General features: G+C 45.2%; 1 protein-coding gene across 12 annotated transcripts in view; it reads left to right on the top strand.

Moving 5' to 3' along the window:
• MAGI1 (membrane associated guanylate kinase, WW and PDZ domain containing 1) overlaps nucleotides 1–17,144 on the top strand; it is a 1,290,512-nt gene that overhangs the window by 855,946 nt on the left and 417,422 nt on the right. Inside the window, exon 1 of one of the 12 annotated variants that reach the window (XM_078661552.1) lies at nucleotides 8,526–8,600. The exons of 9 other annotated variants lie outside the window; for them this stretch is intronic. In XM_078661552.1, the coding sequence (XP_078517678.1) occupies nucleotides 8,573–8,600 (28 nt within the window). In that variant the 5' untranslated portion in view covers nucleotides 8,526–8,572. Of the gene's footprint in view, nucleotides 1–8,525; nucleotides 8,601–8,903; nucleotides 9,043–17,144 lie in introns of those variants that run through there. 2 more of the 12 variants (XM_078661556.1, XM_078661558.1) reach the window with 2 other exon arrangements.

Genomic DNA, 17,144 nt, shown 5'->3' with positions numbered 1-17,144 from the left:
TCTGATTTTATTACCTTTTGGTGGCCCTGTTGGAGCTGCAGAAATCTGCATTTTTCTGAGAGCCGCATTAAGGCGTTGTTGTGAAAGGGGTTGAACAAAAGCTACCATTCCTCAAACTAAGTACATTTTGAGAATGAATTAGATCATTTTCTTTTTTAATGATAGGCAATCAGGAATAGTTTTGAAATACCTTAGGAAATTTGCTTTGTATAGACTGTTGTCATTGTTAAATGTTAATGTACACCTATTGCTGAATCTTTGTGGTCACTGGAAAGTAACCCAATGTTGAAAAGTGTTAACCATGATCTACAAGGCTCCGCACAGACCTTTGAATACAAGATGTATGTGGATTTAATTGGGACGTAATAATGATAGCAATAGATTGGGTATTTTTGGTCTATGTGATACTGGAAGTGAAAATCTTGTTTGGACGATGTGTGTGGCAAAATATGTAAGATTAGATTTCAAGTCTCCAGGAATCCGTGAGTACACGCTTATACCGAAGCCCCGTATAAATCATATTTGAGCCAAATAGTTCTGAACTAAATAATTGGATGGGGAGGAGCACAAGTCTATTTGATTTCATATCCCCCTATTGATGTATACTGTTACAATTCAGCCATTAGTGGTGGTGCCAGTTAAGCAGAAAGTCAGAATCCATGGTAAATGTATGTGTAGGAATCAGTCTAAATTGTTATGCGTTGATGACTGATTGTTGGCTGAAAGATGTATATTTTCAGAATACTTTGCATAGGTGGCAGAATCCCTTAGGTGAAATAACTTCGGGCATATAATTTCTGGCAATTATGGTCCTCTGGAGGAAGAGTGATAGTGTTGTGGTGTGGAGTGGGTTTTAAGTTCAGAACGTAGTCATGTTTAACACCCCTAATGGACTTCTTTTTCTAAAACATCCCCCTTCCCCAAAAGGTTCAAGAAATATTTAATCTGCTTGCAGTTGTATCATGATCTGGAATGATCGGCGGCTTGGGCAGATTAAGCAGTCATGAAGTCTCCACTGGTAGAGCTGCACTTCTGACCTGCTAGTTTGGAGGTCGACCATTTAAATTGTGAAGAAGAGGAGGTGCTTTATGGTGGCTTAATAGTGAAGAAAAAGAATGGACCATTTGGGATTTCTTCGGCAGGAATGGTAAAAAGGCTAACTCTCTGCTTGCCTCTTTATACATAAGAGAACACCGCGGTTTGCCAAAACTTCGAACATAAGTACAATTTGATTTACACCAGATCAACCTTTTGGTCTTGCTGTAGCTACCTCCAAAACACTGTCCCCATCCAGCTTCTACACACCTACAATCTTTTCCTAAACGTCCTTAGTGGAGCTGTGAAATTTGAGATGAGAATGACATTTACTTAAACTCCCTCTCTGGAGAACTTTCTATTTTTAATATCTCAGCCTGAGACTACTCCGGTTTTTGGAGCCCTGCTGGTGAACTGAGCTGCAAAATCCAATCCTTGATCAATATTTCTGCTCAACCCCATTGGCCAGCTACAAGTGTTGTTGATTGCTGTGTTAGAAGTTGGCAGCTTAGGCAGTCAGAGAAGATATTTGGGTTTGTTTTGTTGCTTGCAAGGCCACATTTCCAGTACATGTGTGTAGTGGAAACTTGCTGAGCTGCAACCAGCCGTCTTCTGTATAGTTTCTTCAATCATGGTCTACTCTGAAATTTCAGATGCATGCAAAAGTCTTTTCATTATGAATCCAAACAATCCATTTGTGTTCTTCTCCGTGGTAGGCCGAACGGATATGTGTTCTTGGGAGCTGTAGAGGAGTTATGTAACTGCATGTGTACAATACAACTTCCGCCTTTTTCAGTAACTTCTTAGTAGGGATGAACCATCTATGACTGTTTTTTAAAACCACACATTCTAATTAGGGTTCTCATATAAATGGCTGTGGTACTGTACGTGGCATATTGGAACGTGATGCTGTGTATAATATGTGGTGTTTGATATGTGGAGTGTGGACTGTGTGTCTAGGTGAGGTGCTGGTATGAAGACTTGTTCTGTCGTATATGAAGAGTGGAGGTTAATGGTGGTAATTTTGTGTGGTGGGGGTTAATGGTGCACTGATTGTTGTATGGTGTGGATGTGTTGTGATATCTTGTGATTGAAGATATCATCTGGTCATTGTTATATGCATGTTGAGATTGATATCTTGTATATAAGCAGAACAACTGGAAATATGAGGTGGGGCAGATCAAATTATGTGGCAAGAAATGGCAAATTAAGCAGCACATTTCTTGACCCATGACGACATTGTTTTGTTCTTTTTACAGATGTGAACAGTGTCTTGGCAAATGTTTCACCTCATTAGTATCAGTTTAACACCCAATACAGCAATCAGCAACCGAAAGGTGGCCAGTTACCAAATGCAAAGGGCCTTGTGGGGTAAGGGGTTTAGCAGCATTTTAGTAACATTTTGTTCATTTGAACTAGAAACATTTGTTTGTTAGAATAAGATAACATTTATAAAGTGCTCTAATACCCGAGGGTGTCAAGGCGCTAAACTGCGCATTGTGTAAAAGGTGATGGATTGTGTGGCAGCACCAAAATTATGAAGAAAGCATTGTGGCTGCAGATGCCCAAAATTATAGTGCCCCACTGTATAAGTGGGTCATAAATCGACTGAGTTGATTTAATGTGTATTTTATAGCCTGATCTATTGTGCAGGGGTGTTTGTGCTCTAGCATTGTGCTGTGGTGTAAAGGGAGTTAGCTGGAGTGTTGTAGAGAGGAGGTGCTATGCTGTATTGGGGTAGACTGATTGGTGTGGTGTGATGTGAGGCATTTGAGTATGCAGTGTTTCTTGGTCCTTCCATTATGCAGTGGTGGGTTCATAGTCTTTCCAGTGTTGAAAGGATTGTGTATTGAAATGTTTTGGTTGCCACTGGAGTGGCGAGGTTTGTTATGATTTATTGTGGCAGCAGTGTTATGGGTGACCTGTAGTATTGTGCACGTTAGGTATGACAAGAGGGTGCTGAGCAGCTGAATGATCAGATGAGGTAAACATTTCTTTGTTTCCAAATAAAGGTGCTCCGTTATTTAAAGTTATATTTGTTCTGGAACCGCCTGTTGTCAGAAGACCTCCGTGGTGGTAAAGGGGTTTGGTAAGTGGCGTACAGTGCTGAATCCATCCCCAATCTCCACTTCCACCCATGCTGCACTCTACCATTGGGTGTCTCATGCTATGCTGTAAGTGTGCTAATCTCCACAGTGGTGTTATTTTCCTTGCAATGATGCACAATACCCTTAGTTAGTTGCTTACTGTTACAGCCATGAACAAAACCTCTTTTGTTTGGAGGCTTTTTCAGAAACCCAGTACATCACTTCTCTCTTTGAAAGCAGTGGTGGTGTAAGATGTGTCCTCTGGATTGAGGTGTGGCAGCGCTGGCCCCTTGCGACGAGGGTACCGTGCGAAGCGGCGGCACTGGTGCCTTGCGACACGGGTACCGCGCGGCACTGGTGCCTTGCGACGCAGCGCTCGTATCTTCAGATGCGTGGTGCTCCTGCCCTGGAACTGTGGCCACATTTGAGGACCTTTGCTGCTGGATCTGTGGGTGACAGCGGACCCCAACCAAGGCGCACCTTATCTGTATACCCCCTGGTATTTAGCATAAAAACATATTAGGAATGTGCATACAATATTAAACACCTGCTGTCTAGGTGTAGCCCAGAAGGGGACTAGATAAACATGAATAAGGTGCACCATACAACATTTCTTCTACAGAATCCAGATTTCAAAGACGACTAATTTCCAATTCCTATGCCAATCTTCTTTTTATTTAATTTCTTGTCTCAAAAACTCAAGTTTGTAAGACAGCCAACGTGTTTCTCCAGCACAGAGGACTTCTTCAGGGCTAAGTACAACATAATCAGAGTATGGTTAAATAATTATCCAAATAGATCATAATTAATGGCTTGATAAAGGTCCCCGGATATACTTCCATTGTGTCCTGGGTAGGAGTTGTTTGTTAGAGCAGAACCTACCGAGCAGAACATACCGGTAAACACGAGTGAGGGGAGTGGGATGGAGGACAGTTGGAAGCCTAAATAATAATAATAATTATCCAAATAGTAGATCATAACTCATGGCTTGATATAAGGTCCCCGGCTATACCGCCATCGTGTCCTGGGTAGGAGTGGTTTGTGCAAAAGTAATGATTCATAGAAATATATATCAATCAGAAATCCATGATTCATCTATCGCGAAGGATTCCACATGAATTAATTAAGGGGTATCAATCAAACCCCAAACACGGCACCAGAATCAGTGCCCAAGGGAATAACGCAACGCGATCAGATAACAGACAGCCTGATCGCTTTGCGTTATTATTCCCTTGACCAATGATTCTGGTGTCATGTTTAGGGTCCTATTGCTACCCCCTTAATTTATTCATGTGGAATCCTTCGCGATAGATAAATTGTGGATTTCTGATTGATATAGTTCTATGCATCATTACTTTTGCACAAACCACTCCTACCCAGGACACGATGGAAGTATAGCCGGGGACCTTATATCAAGCCATGAGTTATGATCTACTATTTGGATAATTATTATTATTATTTAGGCTTCCAACTGTCCTCCATCCCACTCCCCTCACTCGTGTTTACCGGTATGTTCTGCTCGGTAGGTTCTGCTCTATCAGCGCCCCTCACTTTCCCTTCTTGTGTGTGTCAATACACAGAGATTACCAGTCCTCACCGCTATACCTAGAGAGACTAAAGAGGGAACCACCAGTAATCAGGAGAAATTCACCAATTGCCTCCTAATCAACTGCAGATCGGCTTCTCTACACGCAACGGACCTAGCCGAAGCCATCCTCACACATGACATTGACGTTGCGTTCCTCACGGAGACTTGGCTTAATAAGACATCCCCTCCCTGCCTAGACATGCTGGTTCCACCTGGCTTCTCCCTCATCTCCAAAGATAGGATTGAACAACGAGGAGGTGGGGTCGCTATCATCCACAAGGACAGCTGGAGCATCACAGAAACCGCCTCCTTCGAATATGACTCCTTTGAATGCCTATCCACTGTCATCAAGACAAAAGACAATGACTCTCTACTGTGCCACCTACTCTATCACCCCCCGGGCAGAAATAACGAGTTCGGAGACCAACTATCAAACCTGATTGCACAAGACTCACTGGGCGACTCCAAAAACTTAATTCTTGGCGACCTGAACATCCGGTGGAATGAGACCCACAACCCTCTAATCAAATCGCTATCTAGCCTCCTTGACGAGAACAACCTCACCCAACATATTGTACTGAGGAGACTCATTACAAAGGAGCCACACTGGACGCCATCATTGCCCAAAAGAATTCTATCACGGTCAACCACATACTACCAGTTGACTGGTCAGATCATCACATGATCTTATTCCACATCAATCACCCCATCATCTCGCTTAAACCTCCGCAAGTCCCGCCTAAATGGTCGAGAAACCTCTCCCAAGTACCCCAAGACATCTTGGAAGGTCAACTAAGCGCTCTTCTTTCAAATAACACTATGCACCTCTCGACCAACGACCTCGTCGACCACTACAACTCGGGGGTAGTCGCCATACTTGACAATCTAGCTCCTCTAAAGCTCAAAAGAAACCGAACCACTCCATCCAGAACCTGGTTCACTGCGGACCTCAATGCAGAAAGAAGAAACCTAAGAACCAAAGAAAGAAAGTGGAGAAACAACCCAACCGCCATTCTCCGCCTTCAACTAAAATCAGCCCGTAGGAAGTACAACAACCATATCAAAAACAAGAAATCCAGCTTCTTCCGCGAGGCATTGGTCAAATCCAAAAACAGACCCAAAGAACTCTACAACATAATCAGACAACAAACAACAAAGCCCCTGCCCTCAACCCTACTGGCTTCCAAAGAACTCTGTGACAACTTTGCCAACTTCTTCATCGATAAAGTCCAAAAAATCGAACTATCTCTAGACATCAACAACCCACACCTCCAGAAGAGCTACTCGACCTCCCCAGTGGCACTCCCATCCGACTCCTTTCCCTCCCCCTGGCTAAGCTTTCGCCCCGTCCAGGAAACTGAGATAATCGCGCTGATCTCGACCGCCAAACCTTCAGCACACATCTCAGACCCCATCCCCCCATCTTTAATCAAACAAATGAAGCTTACCTTAGCGCCCATCTGGGGAAGAATCATAAACAGCTCCTTACAAAGCGGTGTGGTCCCCGATTGTCTAAAAATGGGACAAGTCACTCCTCTCCTGAAAAAACCCGGTCTCGACTCAACTGACTTGAACAATTTCAGACCAATATCTAACCTCCCTTTACTCTCGAACACTTGAACGCTGTGTACTCCTGCAACTGACGCAACACCTGGACAACATCAATCTCCTGGACCCCCTCCAATCTGGCTTCAGACAAGGCCGCAGCACTGAAACTGCGATGTTGAACATCATAGACGACATTCACGGATCTCTTGACGCTGACAAGTGCTGCCTCCTCATACTCCTTGATCTCTCAGCAGCGTTCGACACGGTGGACCACAAGCTCCTCATCATGACTCTTCAAGAAAGAGCCGGCCTTGGCGAGGTAGTTCTCAAGTGGTTTTCCTCCTTTTTACACAACCGTTCGCAACTAATAAAAATCAAGAACTTCACCTCCGATACCCAGCAAGTCAACAAGGGTGTCCCTCAAGGATCGGTGCTCTCCCCCCAGCTCTTTAACATCTACATGGAACCACTCGCTAAGTTACTCAGGAACGCCAACATCAACTTCCACCTCTACGCGGACGACACGCAGATTTACCTGGAAATTTCCTCTCTTAAAGACATCCAGAGACTCAACGATGTCCTAAATGAAGTTCAAGACTGGCTGACAAAGAATCACCTGAAACTCAACCCCGATAAGACACACTCCTCATCTCAAACAAAGAAGATAACCCTCAAATCATCGAGTGGCTAAAGTCGATCGATGCTCTCAAGGTTAACCTCACGCTAGCCGACTCCGTTAAGTCCCTGGGCTTCACCTTAGACCCTAAACTAACCCTGTCAAATCACATCAAGAACTCGGCGAAAAGCGCTTTCTTCAACCTCAGACTTTTGAACAAAATTAAACCTTACATTCCCAACAAGGACCTCAAACTAGCCACGCAATCTCTAGTTCTATCAAGACTGGACTATGGGAACTCAATCCTAACAGGCATCCCCAAATCCCACCTGGCTCCACTAAAAACAACACTTCACGCGGCAGCAAGAATGATCACAGGCTGCAAAAAATATGATCACATCTCCCCGGCTCTCAAAGAACTCGAATGGCTCCCTGTGGAAATGCGAAGTACCTTCAGAACGGCCTGCCTAACCCACAAGGCCCTCCACACCGGCAAACCGGAATACCCGGCTAACGAGCTCAAAAAAGCAGGCCAAGCCAGAAACTTGAGAAGCTCTAATTCCCTGCTGCTCATCCTACCAAAAACCAGAAGGAAAAGAACTGCGGATTGCTCTTTCTCAGGAAATGCCCCCAAAATATGGAACGCCATCCCCCCGCACATCAGAACTCTACCGTCCTATGCAGAATTCAAGAGCCAACTTAAATCCTTGTACCTGATCCGCTCCCTTGGTTATGGATAACTTGGAGCTGCAAACGTCTCAGAATCCATGCGTTATTGTTGAATCCAGTACTGAGAAGCCCTGCTGTCCGAACTTTTCTTCTTTCCAAATTGTCTGTCGCCGATTGCTTTTATTGGGTTTGTTTCATGTTGTTCTCTTTTTCATGCCCACTACTGTGAAGCGCTCTGATACCTTCGGGTCTTGTTAGCGCTATAAAAAAACTTCTAAATAAAAAATAAACTGAAGGGAAAGTGAAGACAGCCCCAGGGTTTCTCCTGAAGCACACTAGCTTGAGCGCACCATACGAGCAAACCTGCATTTTGTTGCGTTTCTAACACAAGAGGAAGCCACAATGCACGTGTGACAGACCATTGTATGGGATTTATTTAGCAAAAGAGATTGCATGTTGCATTATTCCGTATCATGTTGGGTCTAGGTTTACTATCTTAGTCCTGGGCAGGCCTTAGGATTGGTAACACTCAGTGTGACGTTTTATATAAAATGGTGGATTGGGGGTCCATTCCATGAGGTTTTTACATCAATGGATTTTTTTTTGTTTTTAGATTTTTCTATGAACATGACGTTGTATCCGATTCTGATCTTTTCTCTCGCCCACCTGCTTCCCGCCGCCCTCCCTTCCTGGCAGCCATTGGTCTGTGGTGCTCACAGCAGCCGCTTGACAGCGGTTGATTGATGGCGAGGCTGGGAGCAAACAGCTGCTGATTTGACGATTAGGGTTTCATCTCCTAACCTTTGAAGCATTACGGCGATGTTTATTCACCTAGTCACGCCTAATGGCATTTGGTGCAGGATCTCCACACAAAAAAAACGTCGGAGGAGTGACGTTGTGAAGAATGACGCCGTGAGGAGGCTGCGTAAACATTGCACCCCCGTGCGGATCGCACTCAAGGACAGACCGCGACACTTCCTCTGGCCACATGGAAACCTCCGAGGCGCATTTTGTGTTGGGGAGACTTTTATGTCTGCGCAGCCATTAAATTGGAATTGTAAGCGTTGCTAATGTTTGGGAAAGCTTCGTAATAAAATAGTTCACGTGCTGCCCTAGCAGTTGTATCACATAAGCTCATTTGCATACAGATAATGATGTCTTGACAGCCAAGCAGCATAATTAGTGCATAATATACGATAATAGTGCAAACTGAAGCTGCTACCGGAGGTGTGCTCTAGGGACACGTCATTTTGGTGTTGTTAAATCTGAAACTGTGCGCGTGAGAGCTTCGCAGGAAGCGGATCTGTGGTGCCCTCGCGCCCCGGTTACTTCGCGCGCTGTCACAGTTACAAACGCGGACTCGTTACTCGACAGGGACGCCATTTGTGGGGCGTAATGATTCTCGGGGTTTGTCACCGTCAACTTGCCAAATCTGTTATTGATCAGATTTCATTTTCTAGAGCGAATTTCCCGCTTGTGCTTAACTGCTTATTTTCTTGGTATGCGTTTAAATTTATTTTTAATGTGGTTTTTGTTTTTGTGCACTGCCTAGGTGTATAGGCTTTGTATTCCAAGCACCTTCTTTTTAAAATAAATAGATTTTTTCCCCCTTGAAACATGCCCTTTTTTTTTTTACATAGTAGACACTCAGGCTCAAAACAAAACACCCTCCCTACTAAACACGCTGCAGCTCGTTATCCGAGTGGGCAGACGCTTCAGCGCAACATTTATTACTGAAAATGTTTTTCCTTTGGTAACTTCACTTCTTGTACGCAGCATCAATTACAACAACTCTTTAACTGCATAGGAGACTGTATAACCTTCCAACGTATTATCAAAGGAAAGAACTCTGACCTTTTTAATAGCTCACAGTTGTATTGTAACAGCTGTACAACACTTGCTTGAGTAGTCACCCTCCCTTTCAGTGTTCGACCACCACCTAAGGAATCGGTCAGACTTTAACATACTAATAAATGACTGCACCTTCGCAACGCTGAGGGCAGTGCTTAATTTATGTAAAGAAATACAAATAAAAAAAAGTGCCAGGGCCCTCGTTTGGTGCCCACTGCAACTTGCATTACACATTGCCCCTGCCATCGCCGCCAATTGCAGTACCAACACAACTACTAACCATCACACCCCTGCAAGTGTCACTGACAATTAGGACGTTTTCGAGGCTTCCATAGCTATAAGAACGGCTTGGGCGGCAGGTATTAGCCTTTTTTAATGTATATTGAATTAATAAACAACCTTTGCTGTGCTAAGCTGTAAATTAGGCAAACCTGTAGTTTTTGGTTGTGTAAACCATGTTAATGAGAGGAATGTTTTTTTCAAGTGATTTTTTGAGATTAGACGTTTTTCACCTTGTCTTTCCATGTGTCCTACTCTTGTTGCCTTTGTGTCTGGGAAGGCCACCATGACTTTTCTGCCCTATGTTAGCACATGATCAGCTGGTATATTGTTAATGAGCATGAGCTGCAGAGGGTAAAGTTCGTACAGAGGTTGCTAGTTGTAAAAAGCATTTTGAAAAGACCATTGTTTAGGCTTTGTGCTTGTCTTTCAGATGACATGGCTCTTTCCAGGCACCATTGTCTTATAGTGGCATACTGCTGCCAGTCCAAAGCAACAGAAACATAATTTTAAAAAGTAGGATTTGGTGGTTTATTTTTTGGCGGAAAAATGGGAAACTTTAAAAAATATATATTTTTATCCCGGAACATGAAGTAAAAACAAAAAAAACATGCAGCAGCTTTCCTCACCAAATGAGGCTACAAAATCCAAACAAATCCCATCCAATCTAACCTGCTTAGCCTTTCAGGTCCATATCATTCTCCAGACTTGAAGCATAACATAAAAGGTAATAGCAACTAATACAGCTCTTTGCCTGGTTGAACCTTGAACCGTCTTGGTAGTTCTCCGCAACCCAAGTCATCAGCAGCTCTGCATGCTCAATAAAGGAAAGATTAGGGAGCCAATAATTTCTGGATATGTACCATGTTATAGAAGCTTCATGTCACCATAGATGAGGCTTGGTCCATTGCACCTCAGAAAACAACTGAAGCGTCGGCTCCTCAAGTAAAAACTTGCCCAACATCAACTGGTTGGATGCTCGAGCCTTTCCGCCTGTGACTGAAGAGAAGTCTCATCCTGCTGGCCTTGCATGCCGGTATGGACAGGATATAGAGTTGTGCACTCTGGAACAGGTTCTGTTTCCAGTCTTTGTTGGTGCTATAAAAATATATAAAGGGACAGCCTTTTTACTCCTACTTGCAACAAAGTTTTGGAAAAATTCATAGATAAGCTGCATTGGCAAGACGAATACTACTGAGTTGTGTTCTGCACCTCGTTGAAAATATTTACTTTTATTTTCAGTGCATTGCCACTTGATGATCAATGGAGCACATATTGTGCCTGTAAGCATGTTAAAGTAGTTTCTGGGTCTTTTCAGTGATGCAGATGTGTTTGATGCGTTCACCAAGTTCAATAGATGGCCTTAATGTCTGCTTCTCCCTCTATCGCCCTTGAAGATACTGGCAAGCTGCAATGAAGGTCTGAGGCAGAAAATAATTCAGCATTATCTCCTTCTGCATGAAGACTTCTTTTCAGGTCTCTGTGGCATCACTAATAGCCTTTTGAATGGTCTTCGTTAAGAACTTTTGAATATCACAATGTTTTGCTCGCAGTTTACCAGCCTCTCGCTCAGTTCTGGTTCTTCTATGTACCCTTAAGAAAACACTCCGAGCGATAGCAGGTTCATATCTCTTTCTATCCTTTTAGTCCTACTGATCATTCGCTAATCTCTCTTCCACTCTTCTGCTCACCCCAGCCTACCCACCCATCCTTGTATCATAATCTGTTCTCCCTTTTGGCTTTTCCTTTCTATAGTTTTTTTCAATTCAATGTAATAAGTAAGGAATCACCATGAGCACGCTCAAACATTGTGGACAGTGTCGCCACTTTCTGCCCCCAGCGATCGGGAAAAGTGGGCGCGACTCACCACCAAAGAGGGAATGCCTGCCAGGGACAGCTTTGTGTATAGTTGCTGGAAACCTCACCAGGTAGTTTGGCAGTGAAGTTGCGTCCCTGGGAGTGGAATTGTGAGTGTCTCCCCCAAAAGATGGAGACCACGGGAATTGGAAGTCCACATAGAGTTAGACCATGGTCTAGTAGAGCGGACAGGAGTGGGAAATTCATTGGAGATGTGTAGAAGTAGTAGGAGACCATTGTGACCAGTTATTGAAACTTGGATTTGTTATTTCCCTGAGGTCAGCCAGGTGTCTCCACTGTTGGCCATTTTAATGCCTAATGGCCGCCCTCTTAAATCCACATTTTATCCCTTCAAGGTTAATTTTACACCTGCAACTGGTAGATGTCTGCTTCTCATCGGACAATCTGATTCCTTTTCAGTGAGATGTCCTTAAGAAATTCTACATGCGATCCAAGCATGGGTGCTTTATATTGTAATTGCATTTATATACCACTTACTACCCCTGATGAGGCTTTGAAGCGCTTTTTGTAGCTCATTGCAGGTACATTTTGATCCCATTCATGCGGATTGAATTGTTGCACCACACCGGCTGCTGTTCTGCCAAAGTTCTTCACTTTCCCAGGATGCCACAGCAACCAAGAAAGTGAGTGGTCCCGTGAGGTGGGTGGGTTTGCTCAAGCCAGACTTGCTTGGGTTTGCCTCCCTGATGCTCAAAAGGTGCAGTTTAGAAGCCAGGTATACCTTTTTAAATCTGGATATTACTAGGCCCCGGTCTCTCTTCTTCGAAATCCCCTTTCTCCGCAGTCTCTCATCCAGAGATTGCTCAGATAGCGCCCTTTGCGGAAATATATGTGGCGCCCATGCTACTGCTGGTGCATAACATGAGGTAGCAGGGGGCACCTTTTGTGTTCGCAGCTCAGTCCCTGGCTAAGTACAGCAGTGGCTGGCCTCTGAACACACACTCCCCGCACCCAGCTCACCTGATGCTAAGTTGTATGCTGTAAGTTGTAAGTAACAGTGGTGCTGGCTATTTACAACACTTGCCACGGAAAAAGTACGGGGTTGAAGCGCTGTATAAAAACACTGTTTAGGTCTCCTGGCGTTTAACAGCGCGTCAGCGCTGTGTCCGCCAGGAGATCTTTTGTCAGTGACTATGCCTCCCAGGAGACAGCGCTGGCCGCGCGCATTGCCTCTTCAAGGAGGCTATTTGAGCGGGGCACGCGCTCGCGAACGCGCTCAGCTGCTGTCTCCCGGGAAGCTCTTTCACCAAACACGCATGCGCATACACAGACGCATACACAGACACACACACACACGCGCCCATGCACGCACGCACGCACCCACACATACAGAGAACCTACCCCCGCTGTCGCATACACACACGCGTGCACACACACACCCACAAGTGCACCGAGCGCCCCCCCCGCCCCCACTTACCGCCACTCCGGACTTCAGCCGCCACCGCTCCTCTCCTGGGCAGGCACTCCGTGGGCGCGGCTTCCAGCAGGAAACGGAAGTCCCGCCCCACGGTAGTTTTCCTCACGCGCACACGACCAGCTGGAGTCCCGCCCCCACTTCCCACTTCCTTCTTTTCAACTTCGTGTCTGCTGGGACTAGAGCGATTAACGCGATGTTGATTTTCCCCCACTAAAACATGTGTGTCACGGCGTGTAACGTACTCTTTCTCAGCCCTGCCAGGCCTTCCGCTTTGCTCGTACATAATGTACGTTTCGTGGATCTTTCGCACCCATTCCTTTAACCAGCTTATGGCATCATGGGAAACATGTTTGGGTATGATTACTGTGTGGATGTTTATTGCAATAACTCTCGAAGGGGGAGTTGCCAAGGATGGAAATGGAATACGAAAAAAAACCGCAACCTTCTGGGAAGAGGCGAAGAGTGCTGTATACATGCGCAGTGTTTATTGTTCTCTCACAGCTGTGTCGTAGGATTGCAGTGCTCATCTGTCAGACCCCGTTTGGGGGGTGGGAGTCCCGGGTGGAGGGGGATAGTGCAGCTACAAGCAACAGGACTCCCGACCTGGTGGTTGAGATGGTTACTATTGGTCTCCTGGGGTTTATCTTATTACGGGTGTGTAAAGTGGGCCAAGTACACCCCCTTTTACATGTGGCTCTCAGGGTAGCGAGGAAAAGTAGTCCAAGGATTCTCAGGGGGATGAGGGACATGAGCTAATAACTCAATAGCCGATTAACAGACACACTACTTACGCTGTCGAGCCCAGTGCTTGTCATTAAGGGAGAGGTGTGGCGCAGCGGCCAGGGCGACTGACGCGGGAATCTGGGGATCAGGGTTCGATCCCCGGCTCCGGCGGCAGGTCAGCCCAGCACCATGTGACTCTGGGCAATAGCTTGCTTAATCTTCCCGACGGCCCCCAGCGCCTAGAGACCCTCACGGGTGATTGTGCGCTTTACAAATGTGGACTTTACTTTAATAGGAAAAACATACTTTACTACCCAAGCAAACCGTAACAGGACTCGGATGTGAGTGGGGCTGTCTCAGGTGCAAAATTATAACTAACAATCATATCTAAAAAATGCCCACCTACTATAGCAATCTCTCCCCATTCTAGGAGCTAGGCCTCTAATGGCTAGAGTGCTTTTATTTTAATCTTAGGATCAGGTGCTGTTCACTAGGTCTCCAGTCACTCAGGGCAGTTTGCAGTTCTGTTCAGAAATGTGTTCCCAACCTAACGGGATTGTTGGGGGTCACAGTCACTGTGCCCATTGCAGAACAGGGCCTGTGCTTCTGCTTTAGTCTGTTGTTGGAGGCCTTGATACCGGCTGTCTTTGTTGGTGTCCGCTCGCACCGGCAGGCAGTACTTGGTCTGGCACCGTGTTAGTTGTCTGCTGACGCAGGATTGCAACAGAGATTTATCTTGGTACTGCAGCTGTGGTGAGGAAGCAGTATCATAGCAGGGCTGCTCAGGGACCAAAGTTCAAGGCAGGCCTCGCTTCGAGCACAAGAACGGATGGGTGCTCATTGTGCCGTGCAGCCTCTGGGCTGGGATCACTCAGGGATGTGCTTCTCCAGGCAGTTGTGGCCTTAGGCTGGGATTGACTCAAGATTTGTTGGTGTCGGCTCCTTCTTGGGATTTAGTGGGGGTCAGATGACTGCACCAAGCAGTTGGAGTGCCGTACAGTACTGGATGACCGTCAGGAACATCCTCTTGCATTACGACATTGCAGGCAGCAGGCCATGCAGGAGATGGTAGGGAAGTCACGTGACACAAATCATCTTTATACAACAATTCAGAGTTTGATAACAAATTAATGTAACACATTGTAATATACAATGCCAATAGCTCAAACTTTAATACTGGGAGACCTATTGCATTGTAAATGCTTGTTTTGTTATCCCTTTTGTGATTCGAGCAAGGCTAATTTCTGTATCTTTAATCACTGACTGTAATGGTACAGACAACATAATAACGGGGGAATGGAATGCACCTTGAGTAATTGTTAGATTGATTCCATCATTTTTGTTTGCTGTCTAAAAGTGAGACAGTGCTGTTGTCTGAACTCCTTGCTTCATGATGGGTTAAATGGACCAGTGTAATTCATTGGTCGTGCATGCTGATACATAGGGGGGCATATATATAGATATATTGATCTATTTAGAAATAGAGATATATTTAGAGTAATCCAAGTACACAACAAAAGTTTTGGATAATAGATTCAGTATGAAAAACAGCGCATTACCTACAACTATTATTCCTACATCCGTACTTTCCAGTATTTTTTTACTTCCACGCCCAGCAATGAAAGTGAAAACTGCTGTTCAATACTCACATTCTGCATGATTGTCTTTGTGAATTATAATTCAGGTGTTGCCCTGATTAGTTTACTCCCTTTGTGTGGGGCACCTTGGTCACGTGTTCTTCCGGGTCTTATCACTGAGTGCTGGTTCCCATTGGTGGGACTCAGAGCAGTGCTGCAGCTGTTGGTAAAAAGCCTCAATTGTTTGTTGCCTACGATGGGTGTTGCAGAATCTGCAATATGCAAACATGTAGAGGGATGAGGACTGACATCCTCCTTTCTTTAAAGTCTGCATGTTCAAGTGGAGTTTTAAAACGCACAGTAGGCACTGTGCAAGAACTTTGTCATCACTGTGGAAAAGGGCAGCTCTTTCTGGCTGAGGAAACTGCAGACTAAGCCATCATTCTCTGCCGAGTGAGTGGAAGTGAATCGTGTTTGTGTGTCTCCCAATTGTTCATTTGGTTAAAAAAAAAGTGCGGGGGCTTTCGTCAGGAGGCAGCATGTACAAGCCCATTTCTCCTGTGGGCCCCTCCTAAAACAGAACCAACTACCAACCATGAGAGTTGGGAGAGGATGTGGCGTAATGGCCAGAGGTGCCAACTTTGTAGCTAGGGGAACCAGGTTCGAGTCTCTGCAGGTGGCTCAACATCCTGCGATTCTGGACAATCACTTAATTTCTCTGTAAAAAGCACCCGTGTTGATGAAGTGCCAGTGCTGAGCACCGGAAACCACCAGCTCAAATTAAGCACTGGTGTCGCCTGTCTAACCACTGCCACTTGATGTTTGAATTCTCACGTCTCTTCCTTCTTTCAGGGTTCCTTCTCACCACTCTTTCTCTCTAGATTTCCATGTATCTCATGGACCCAGTTCTGAGCCATTGTTATCTGCCGAGTGAGTGGAAGTGAATAATGTTTGTTTCTTGTCTAACAACTGCCAGTTGGTCTGAATTCTCATGCCTTGGCCCTCTTTCTGGGTTCCGTCTCACCACTCTTTCTCTCTGCGGTTCCATGTATCTCATAGACCCAATTCATGAACCAGCCTCGGCACCATCTCCGACAGCAGGCCATTGCATGGTGCTGAGCTTCCCGTCTCTTAATAAATTCATGGAGGCACCCGCCTTCAGCTTCCATTGCTTTGTAGAATCTCACCACCTCTTCTACCAGTTATTATGCGGAGTTAGACCGCTCCCATGCAGTGGCACAGCAGGACTCTTGGGACTTATTGTGGCATACAATAGGAGCTACTTAAACATGCTCACCGTCTCAAGGAGGCCAGAATAAATCTGAAGCGATGATTCATTGTACCTAGACATCCCATAGTCCACATCATCCATAGGAAAAAGTCAGGCTTTTGCAGGGGCCGCTTTGTCTCCTCCCTGACTTAATACCCCAACACGCTCCTTGTTTCTAGCAAGCATTGAAGACTCCACTTTTGGGTTATTCCTAAAACAATATGGTCATTCAACGGGAACTAATGTATTTCACCACCCTCCACCGCTTACAATATTATTCAATCCCCTCTATAGCTCATATTCTTATACAGCCCATGTTCTACATGAAGCGTTCTAATTCTGCTATAGTGCAGCTGCCGTATAAACCATGATATCTGAAAAGTCTTTACATGAATTTTAGAAGATCGGACTGTCATATGGGCATTCAACCTGAACACTTGTGACCATGTCAAATCCACTCTTTGCCCCATGCCCAATTCTTTCTTTGGCTAGGATGCCTGTGGGCATTGGCCCCCACTATGTGCTGCAAGAACTGTTGGCTCTACTAGTACTCACACAATTGACCAGTAAAATGCAACTGTGGGAGACATGGGAGCGGAACTCTTT

Source organism: Lissotriton helveticus, chromosome 9 (assembly GCF_964261635.1).
Source record: "Lissotriton helveticus chromosome 9, aLisHel1.1, whole genome shotgun sequence".
Lineage (NCBI taxonomy): Eukaryota > Metazoa > Chordata > Amphibia > Caudata > Salamandridae > Lissotriton > Lissotriton helveticus.
The sequence above is the reverse complement of the archived record's forward strand: the minus strand, read 5'-3'. Positions and strand labels throughout refer to the sequence as shown.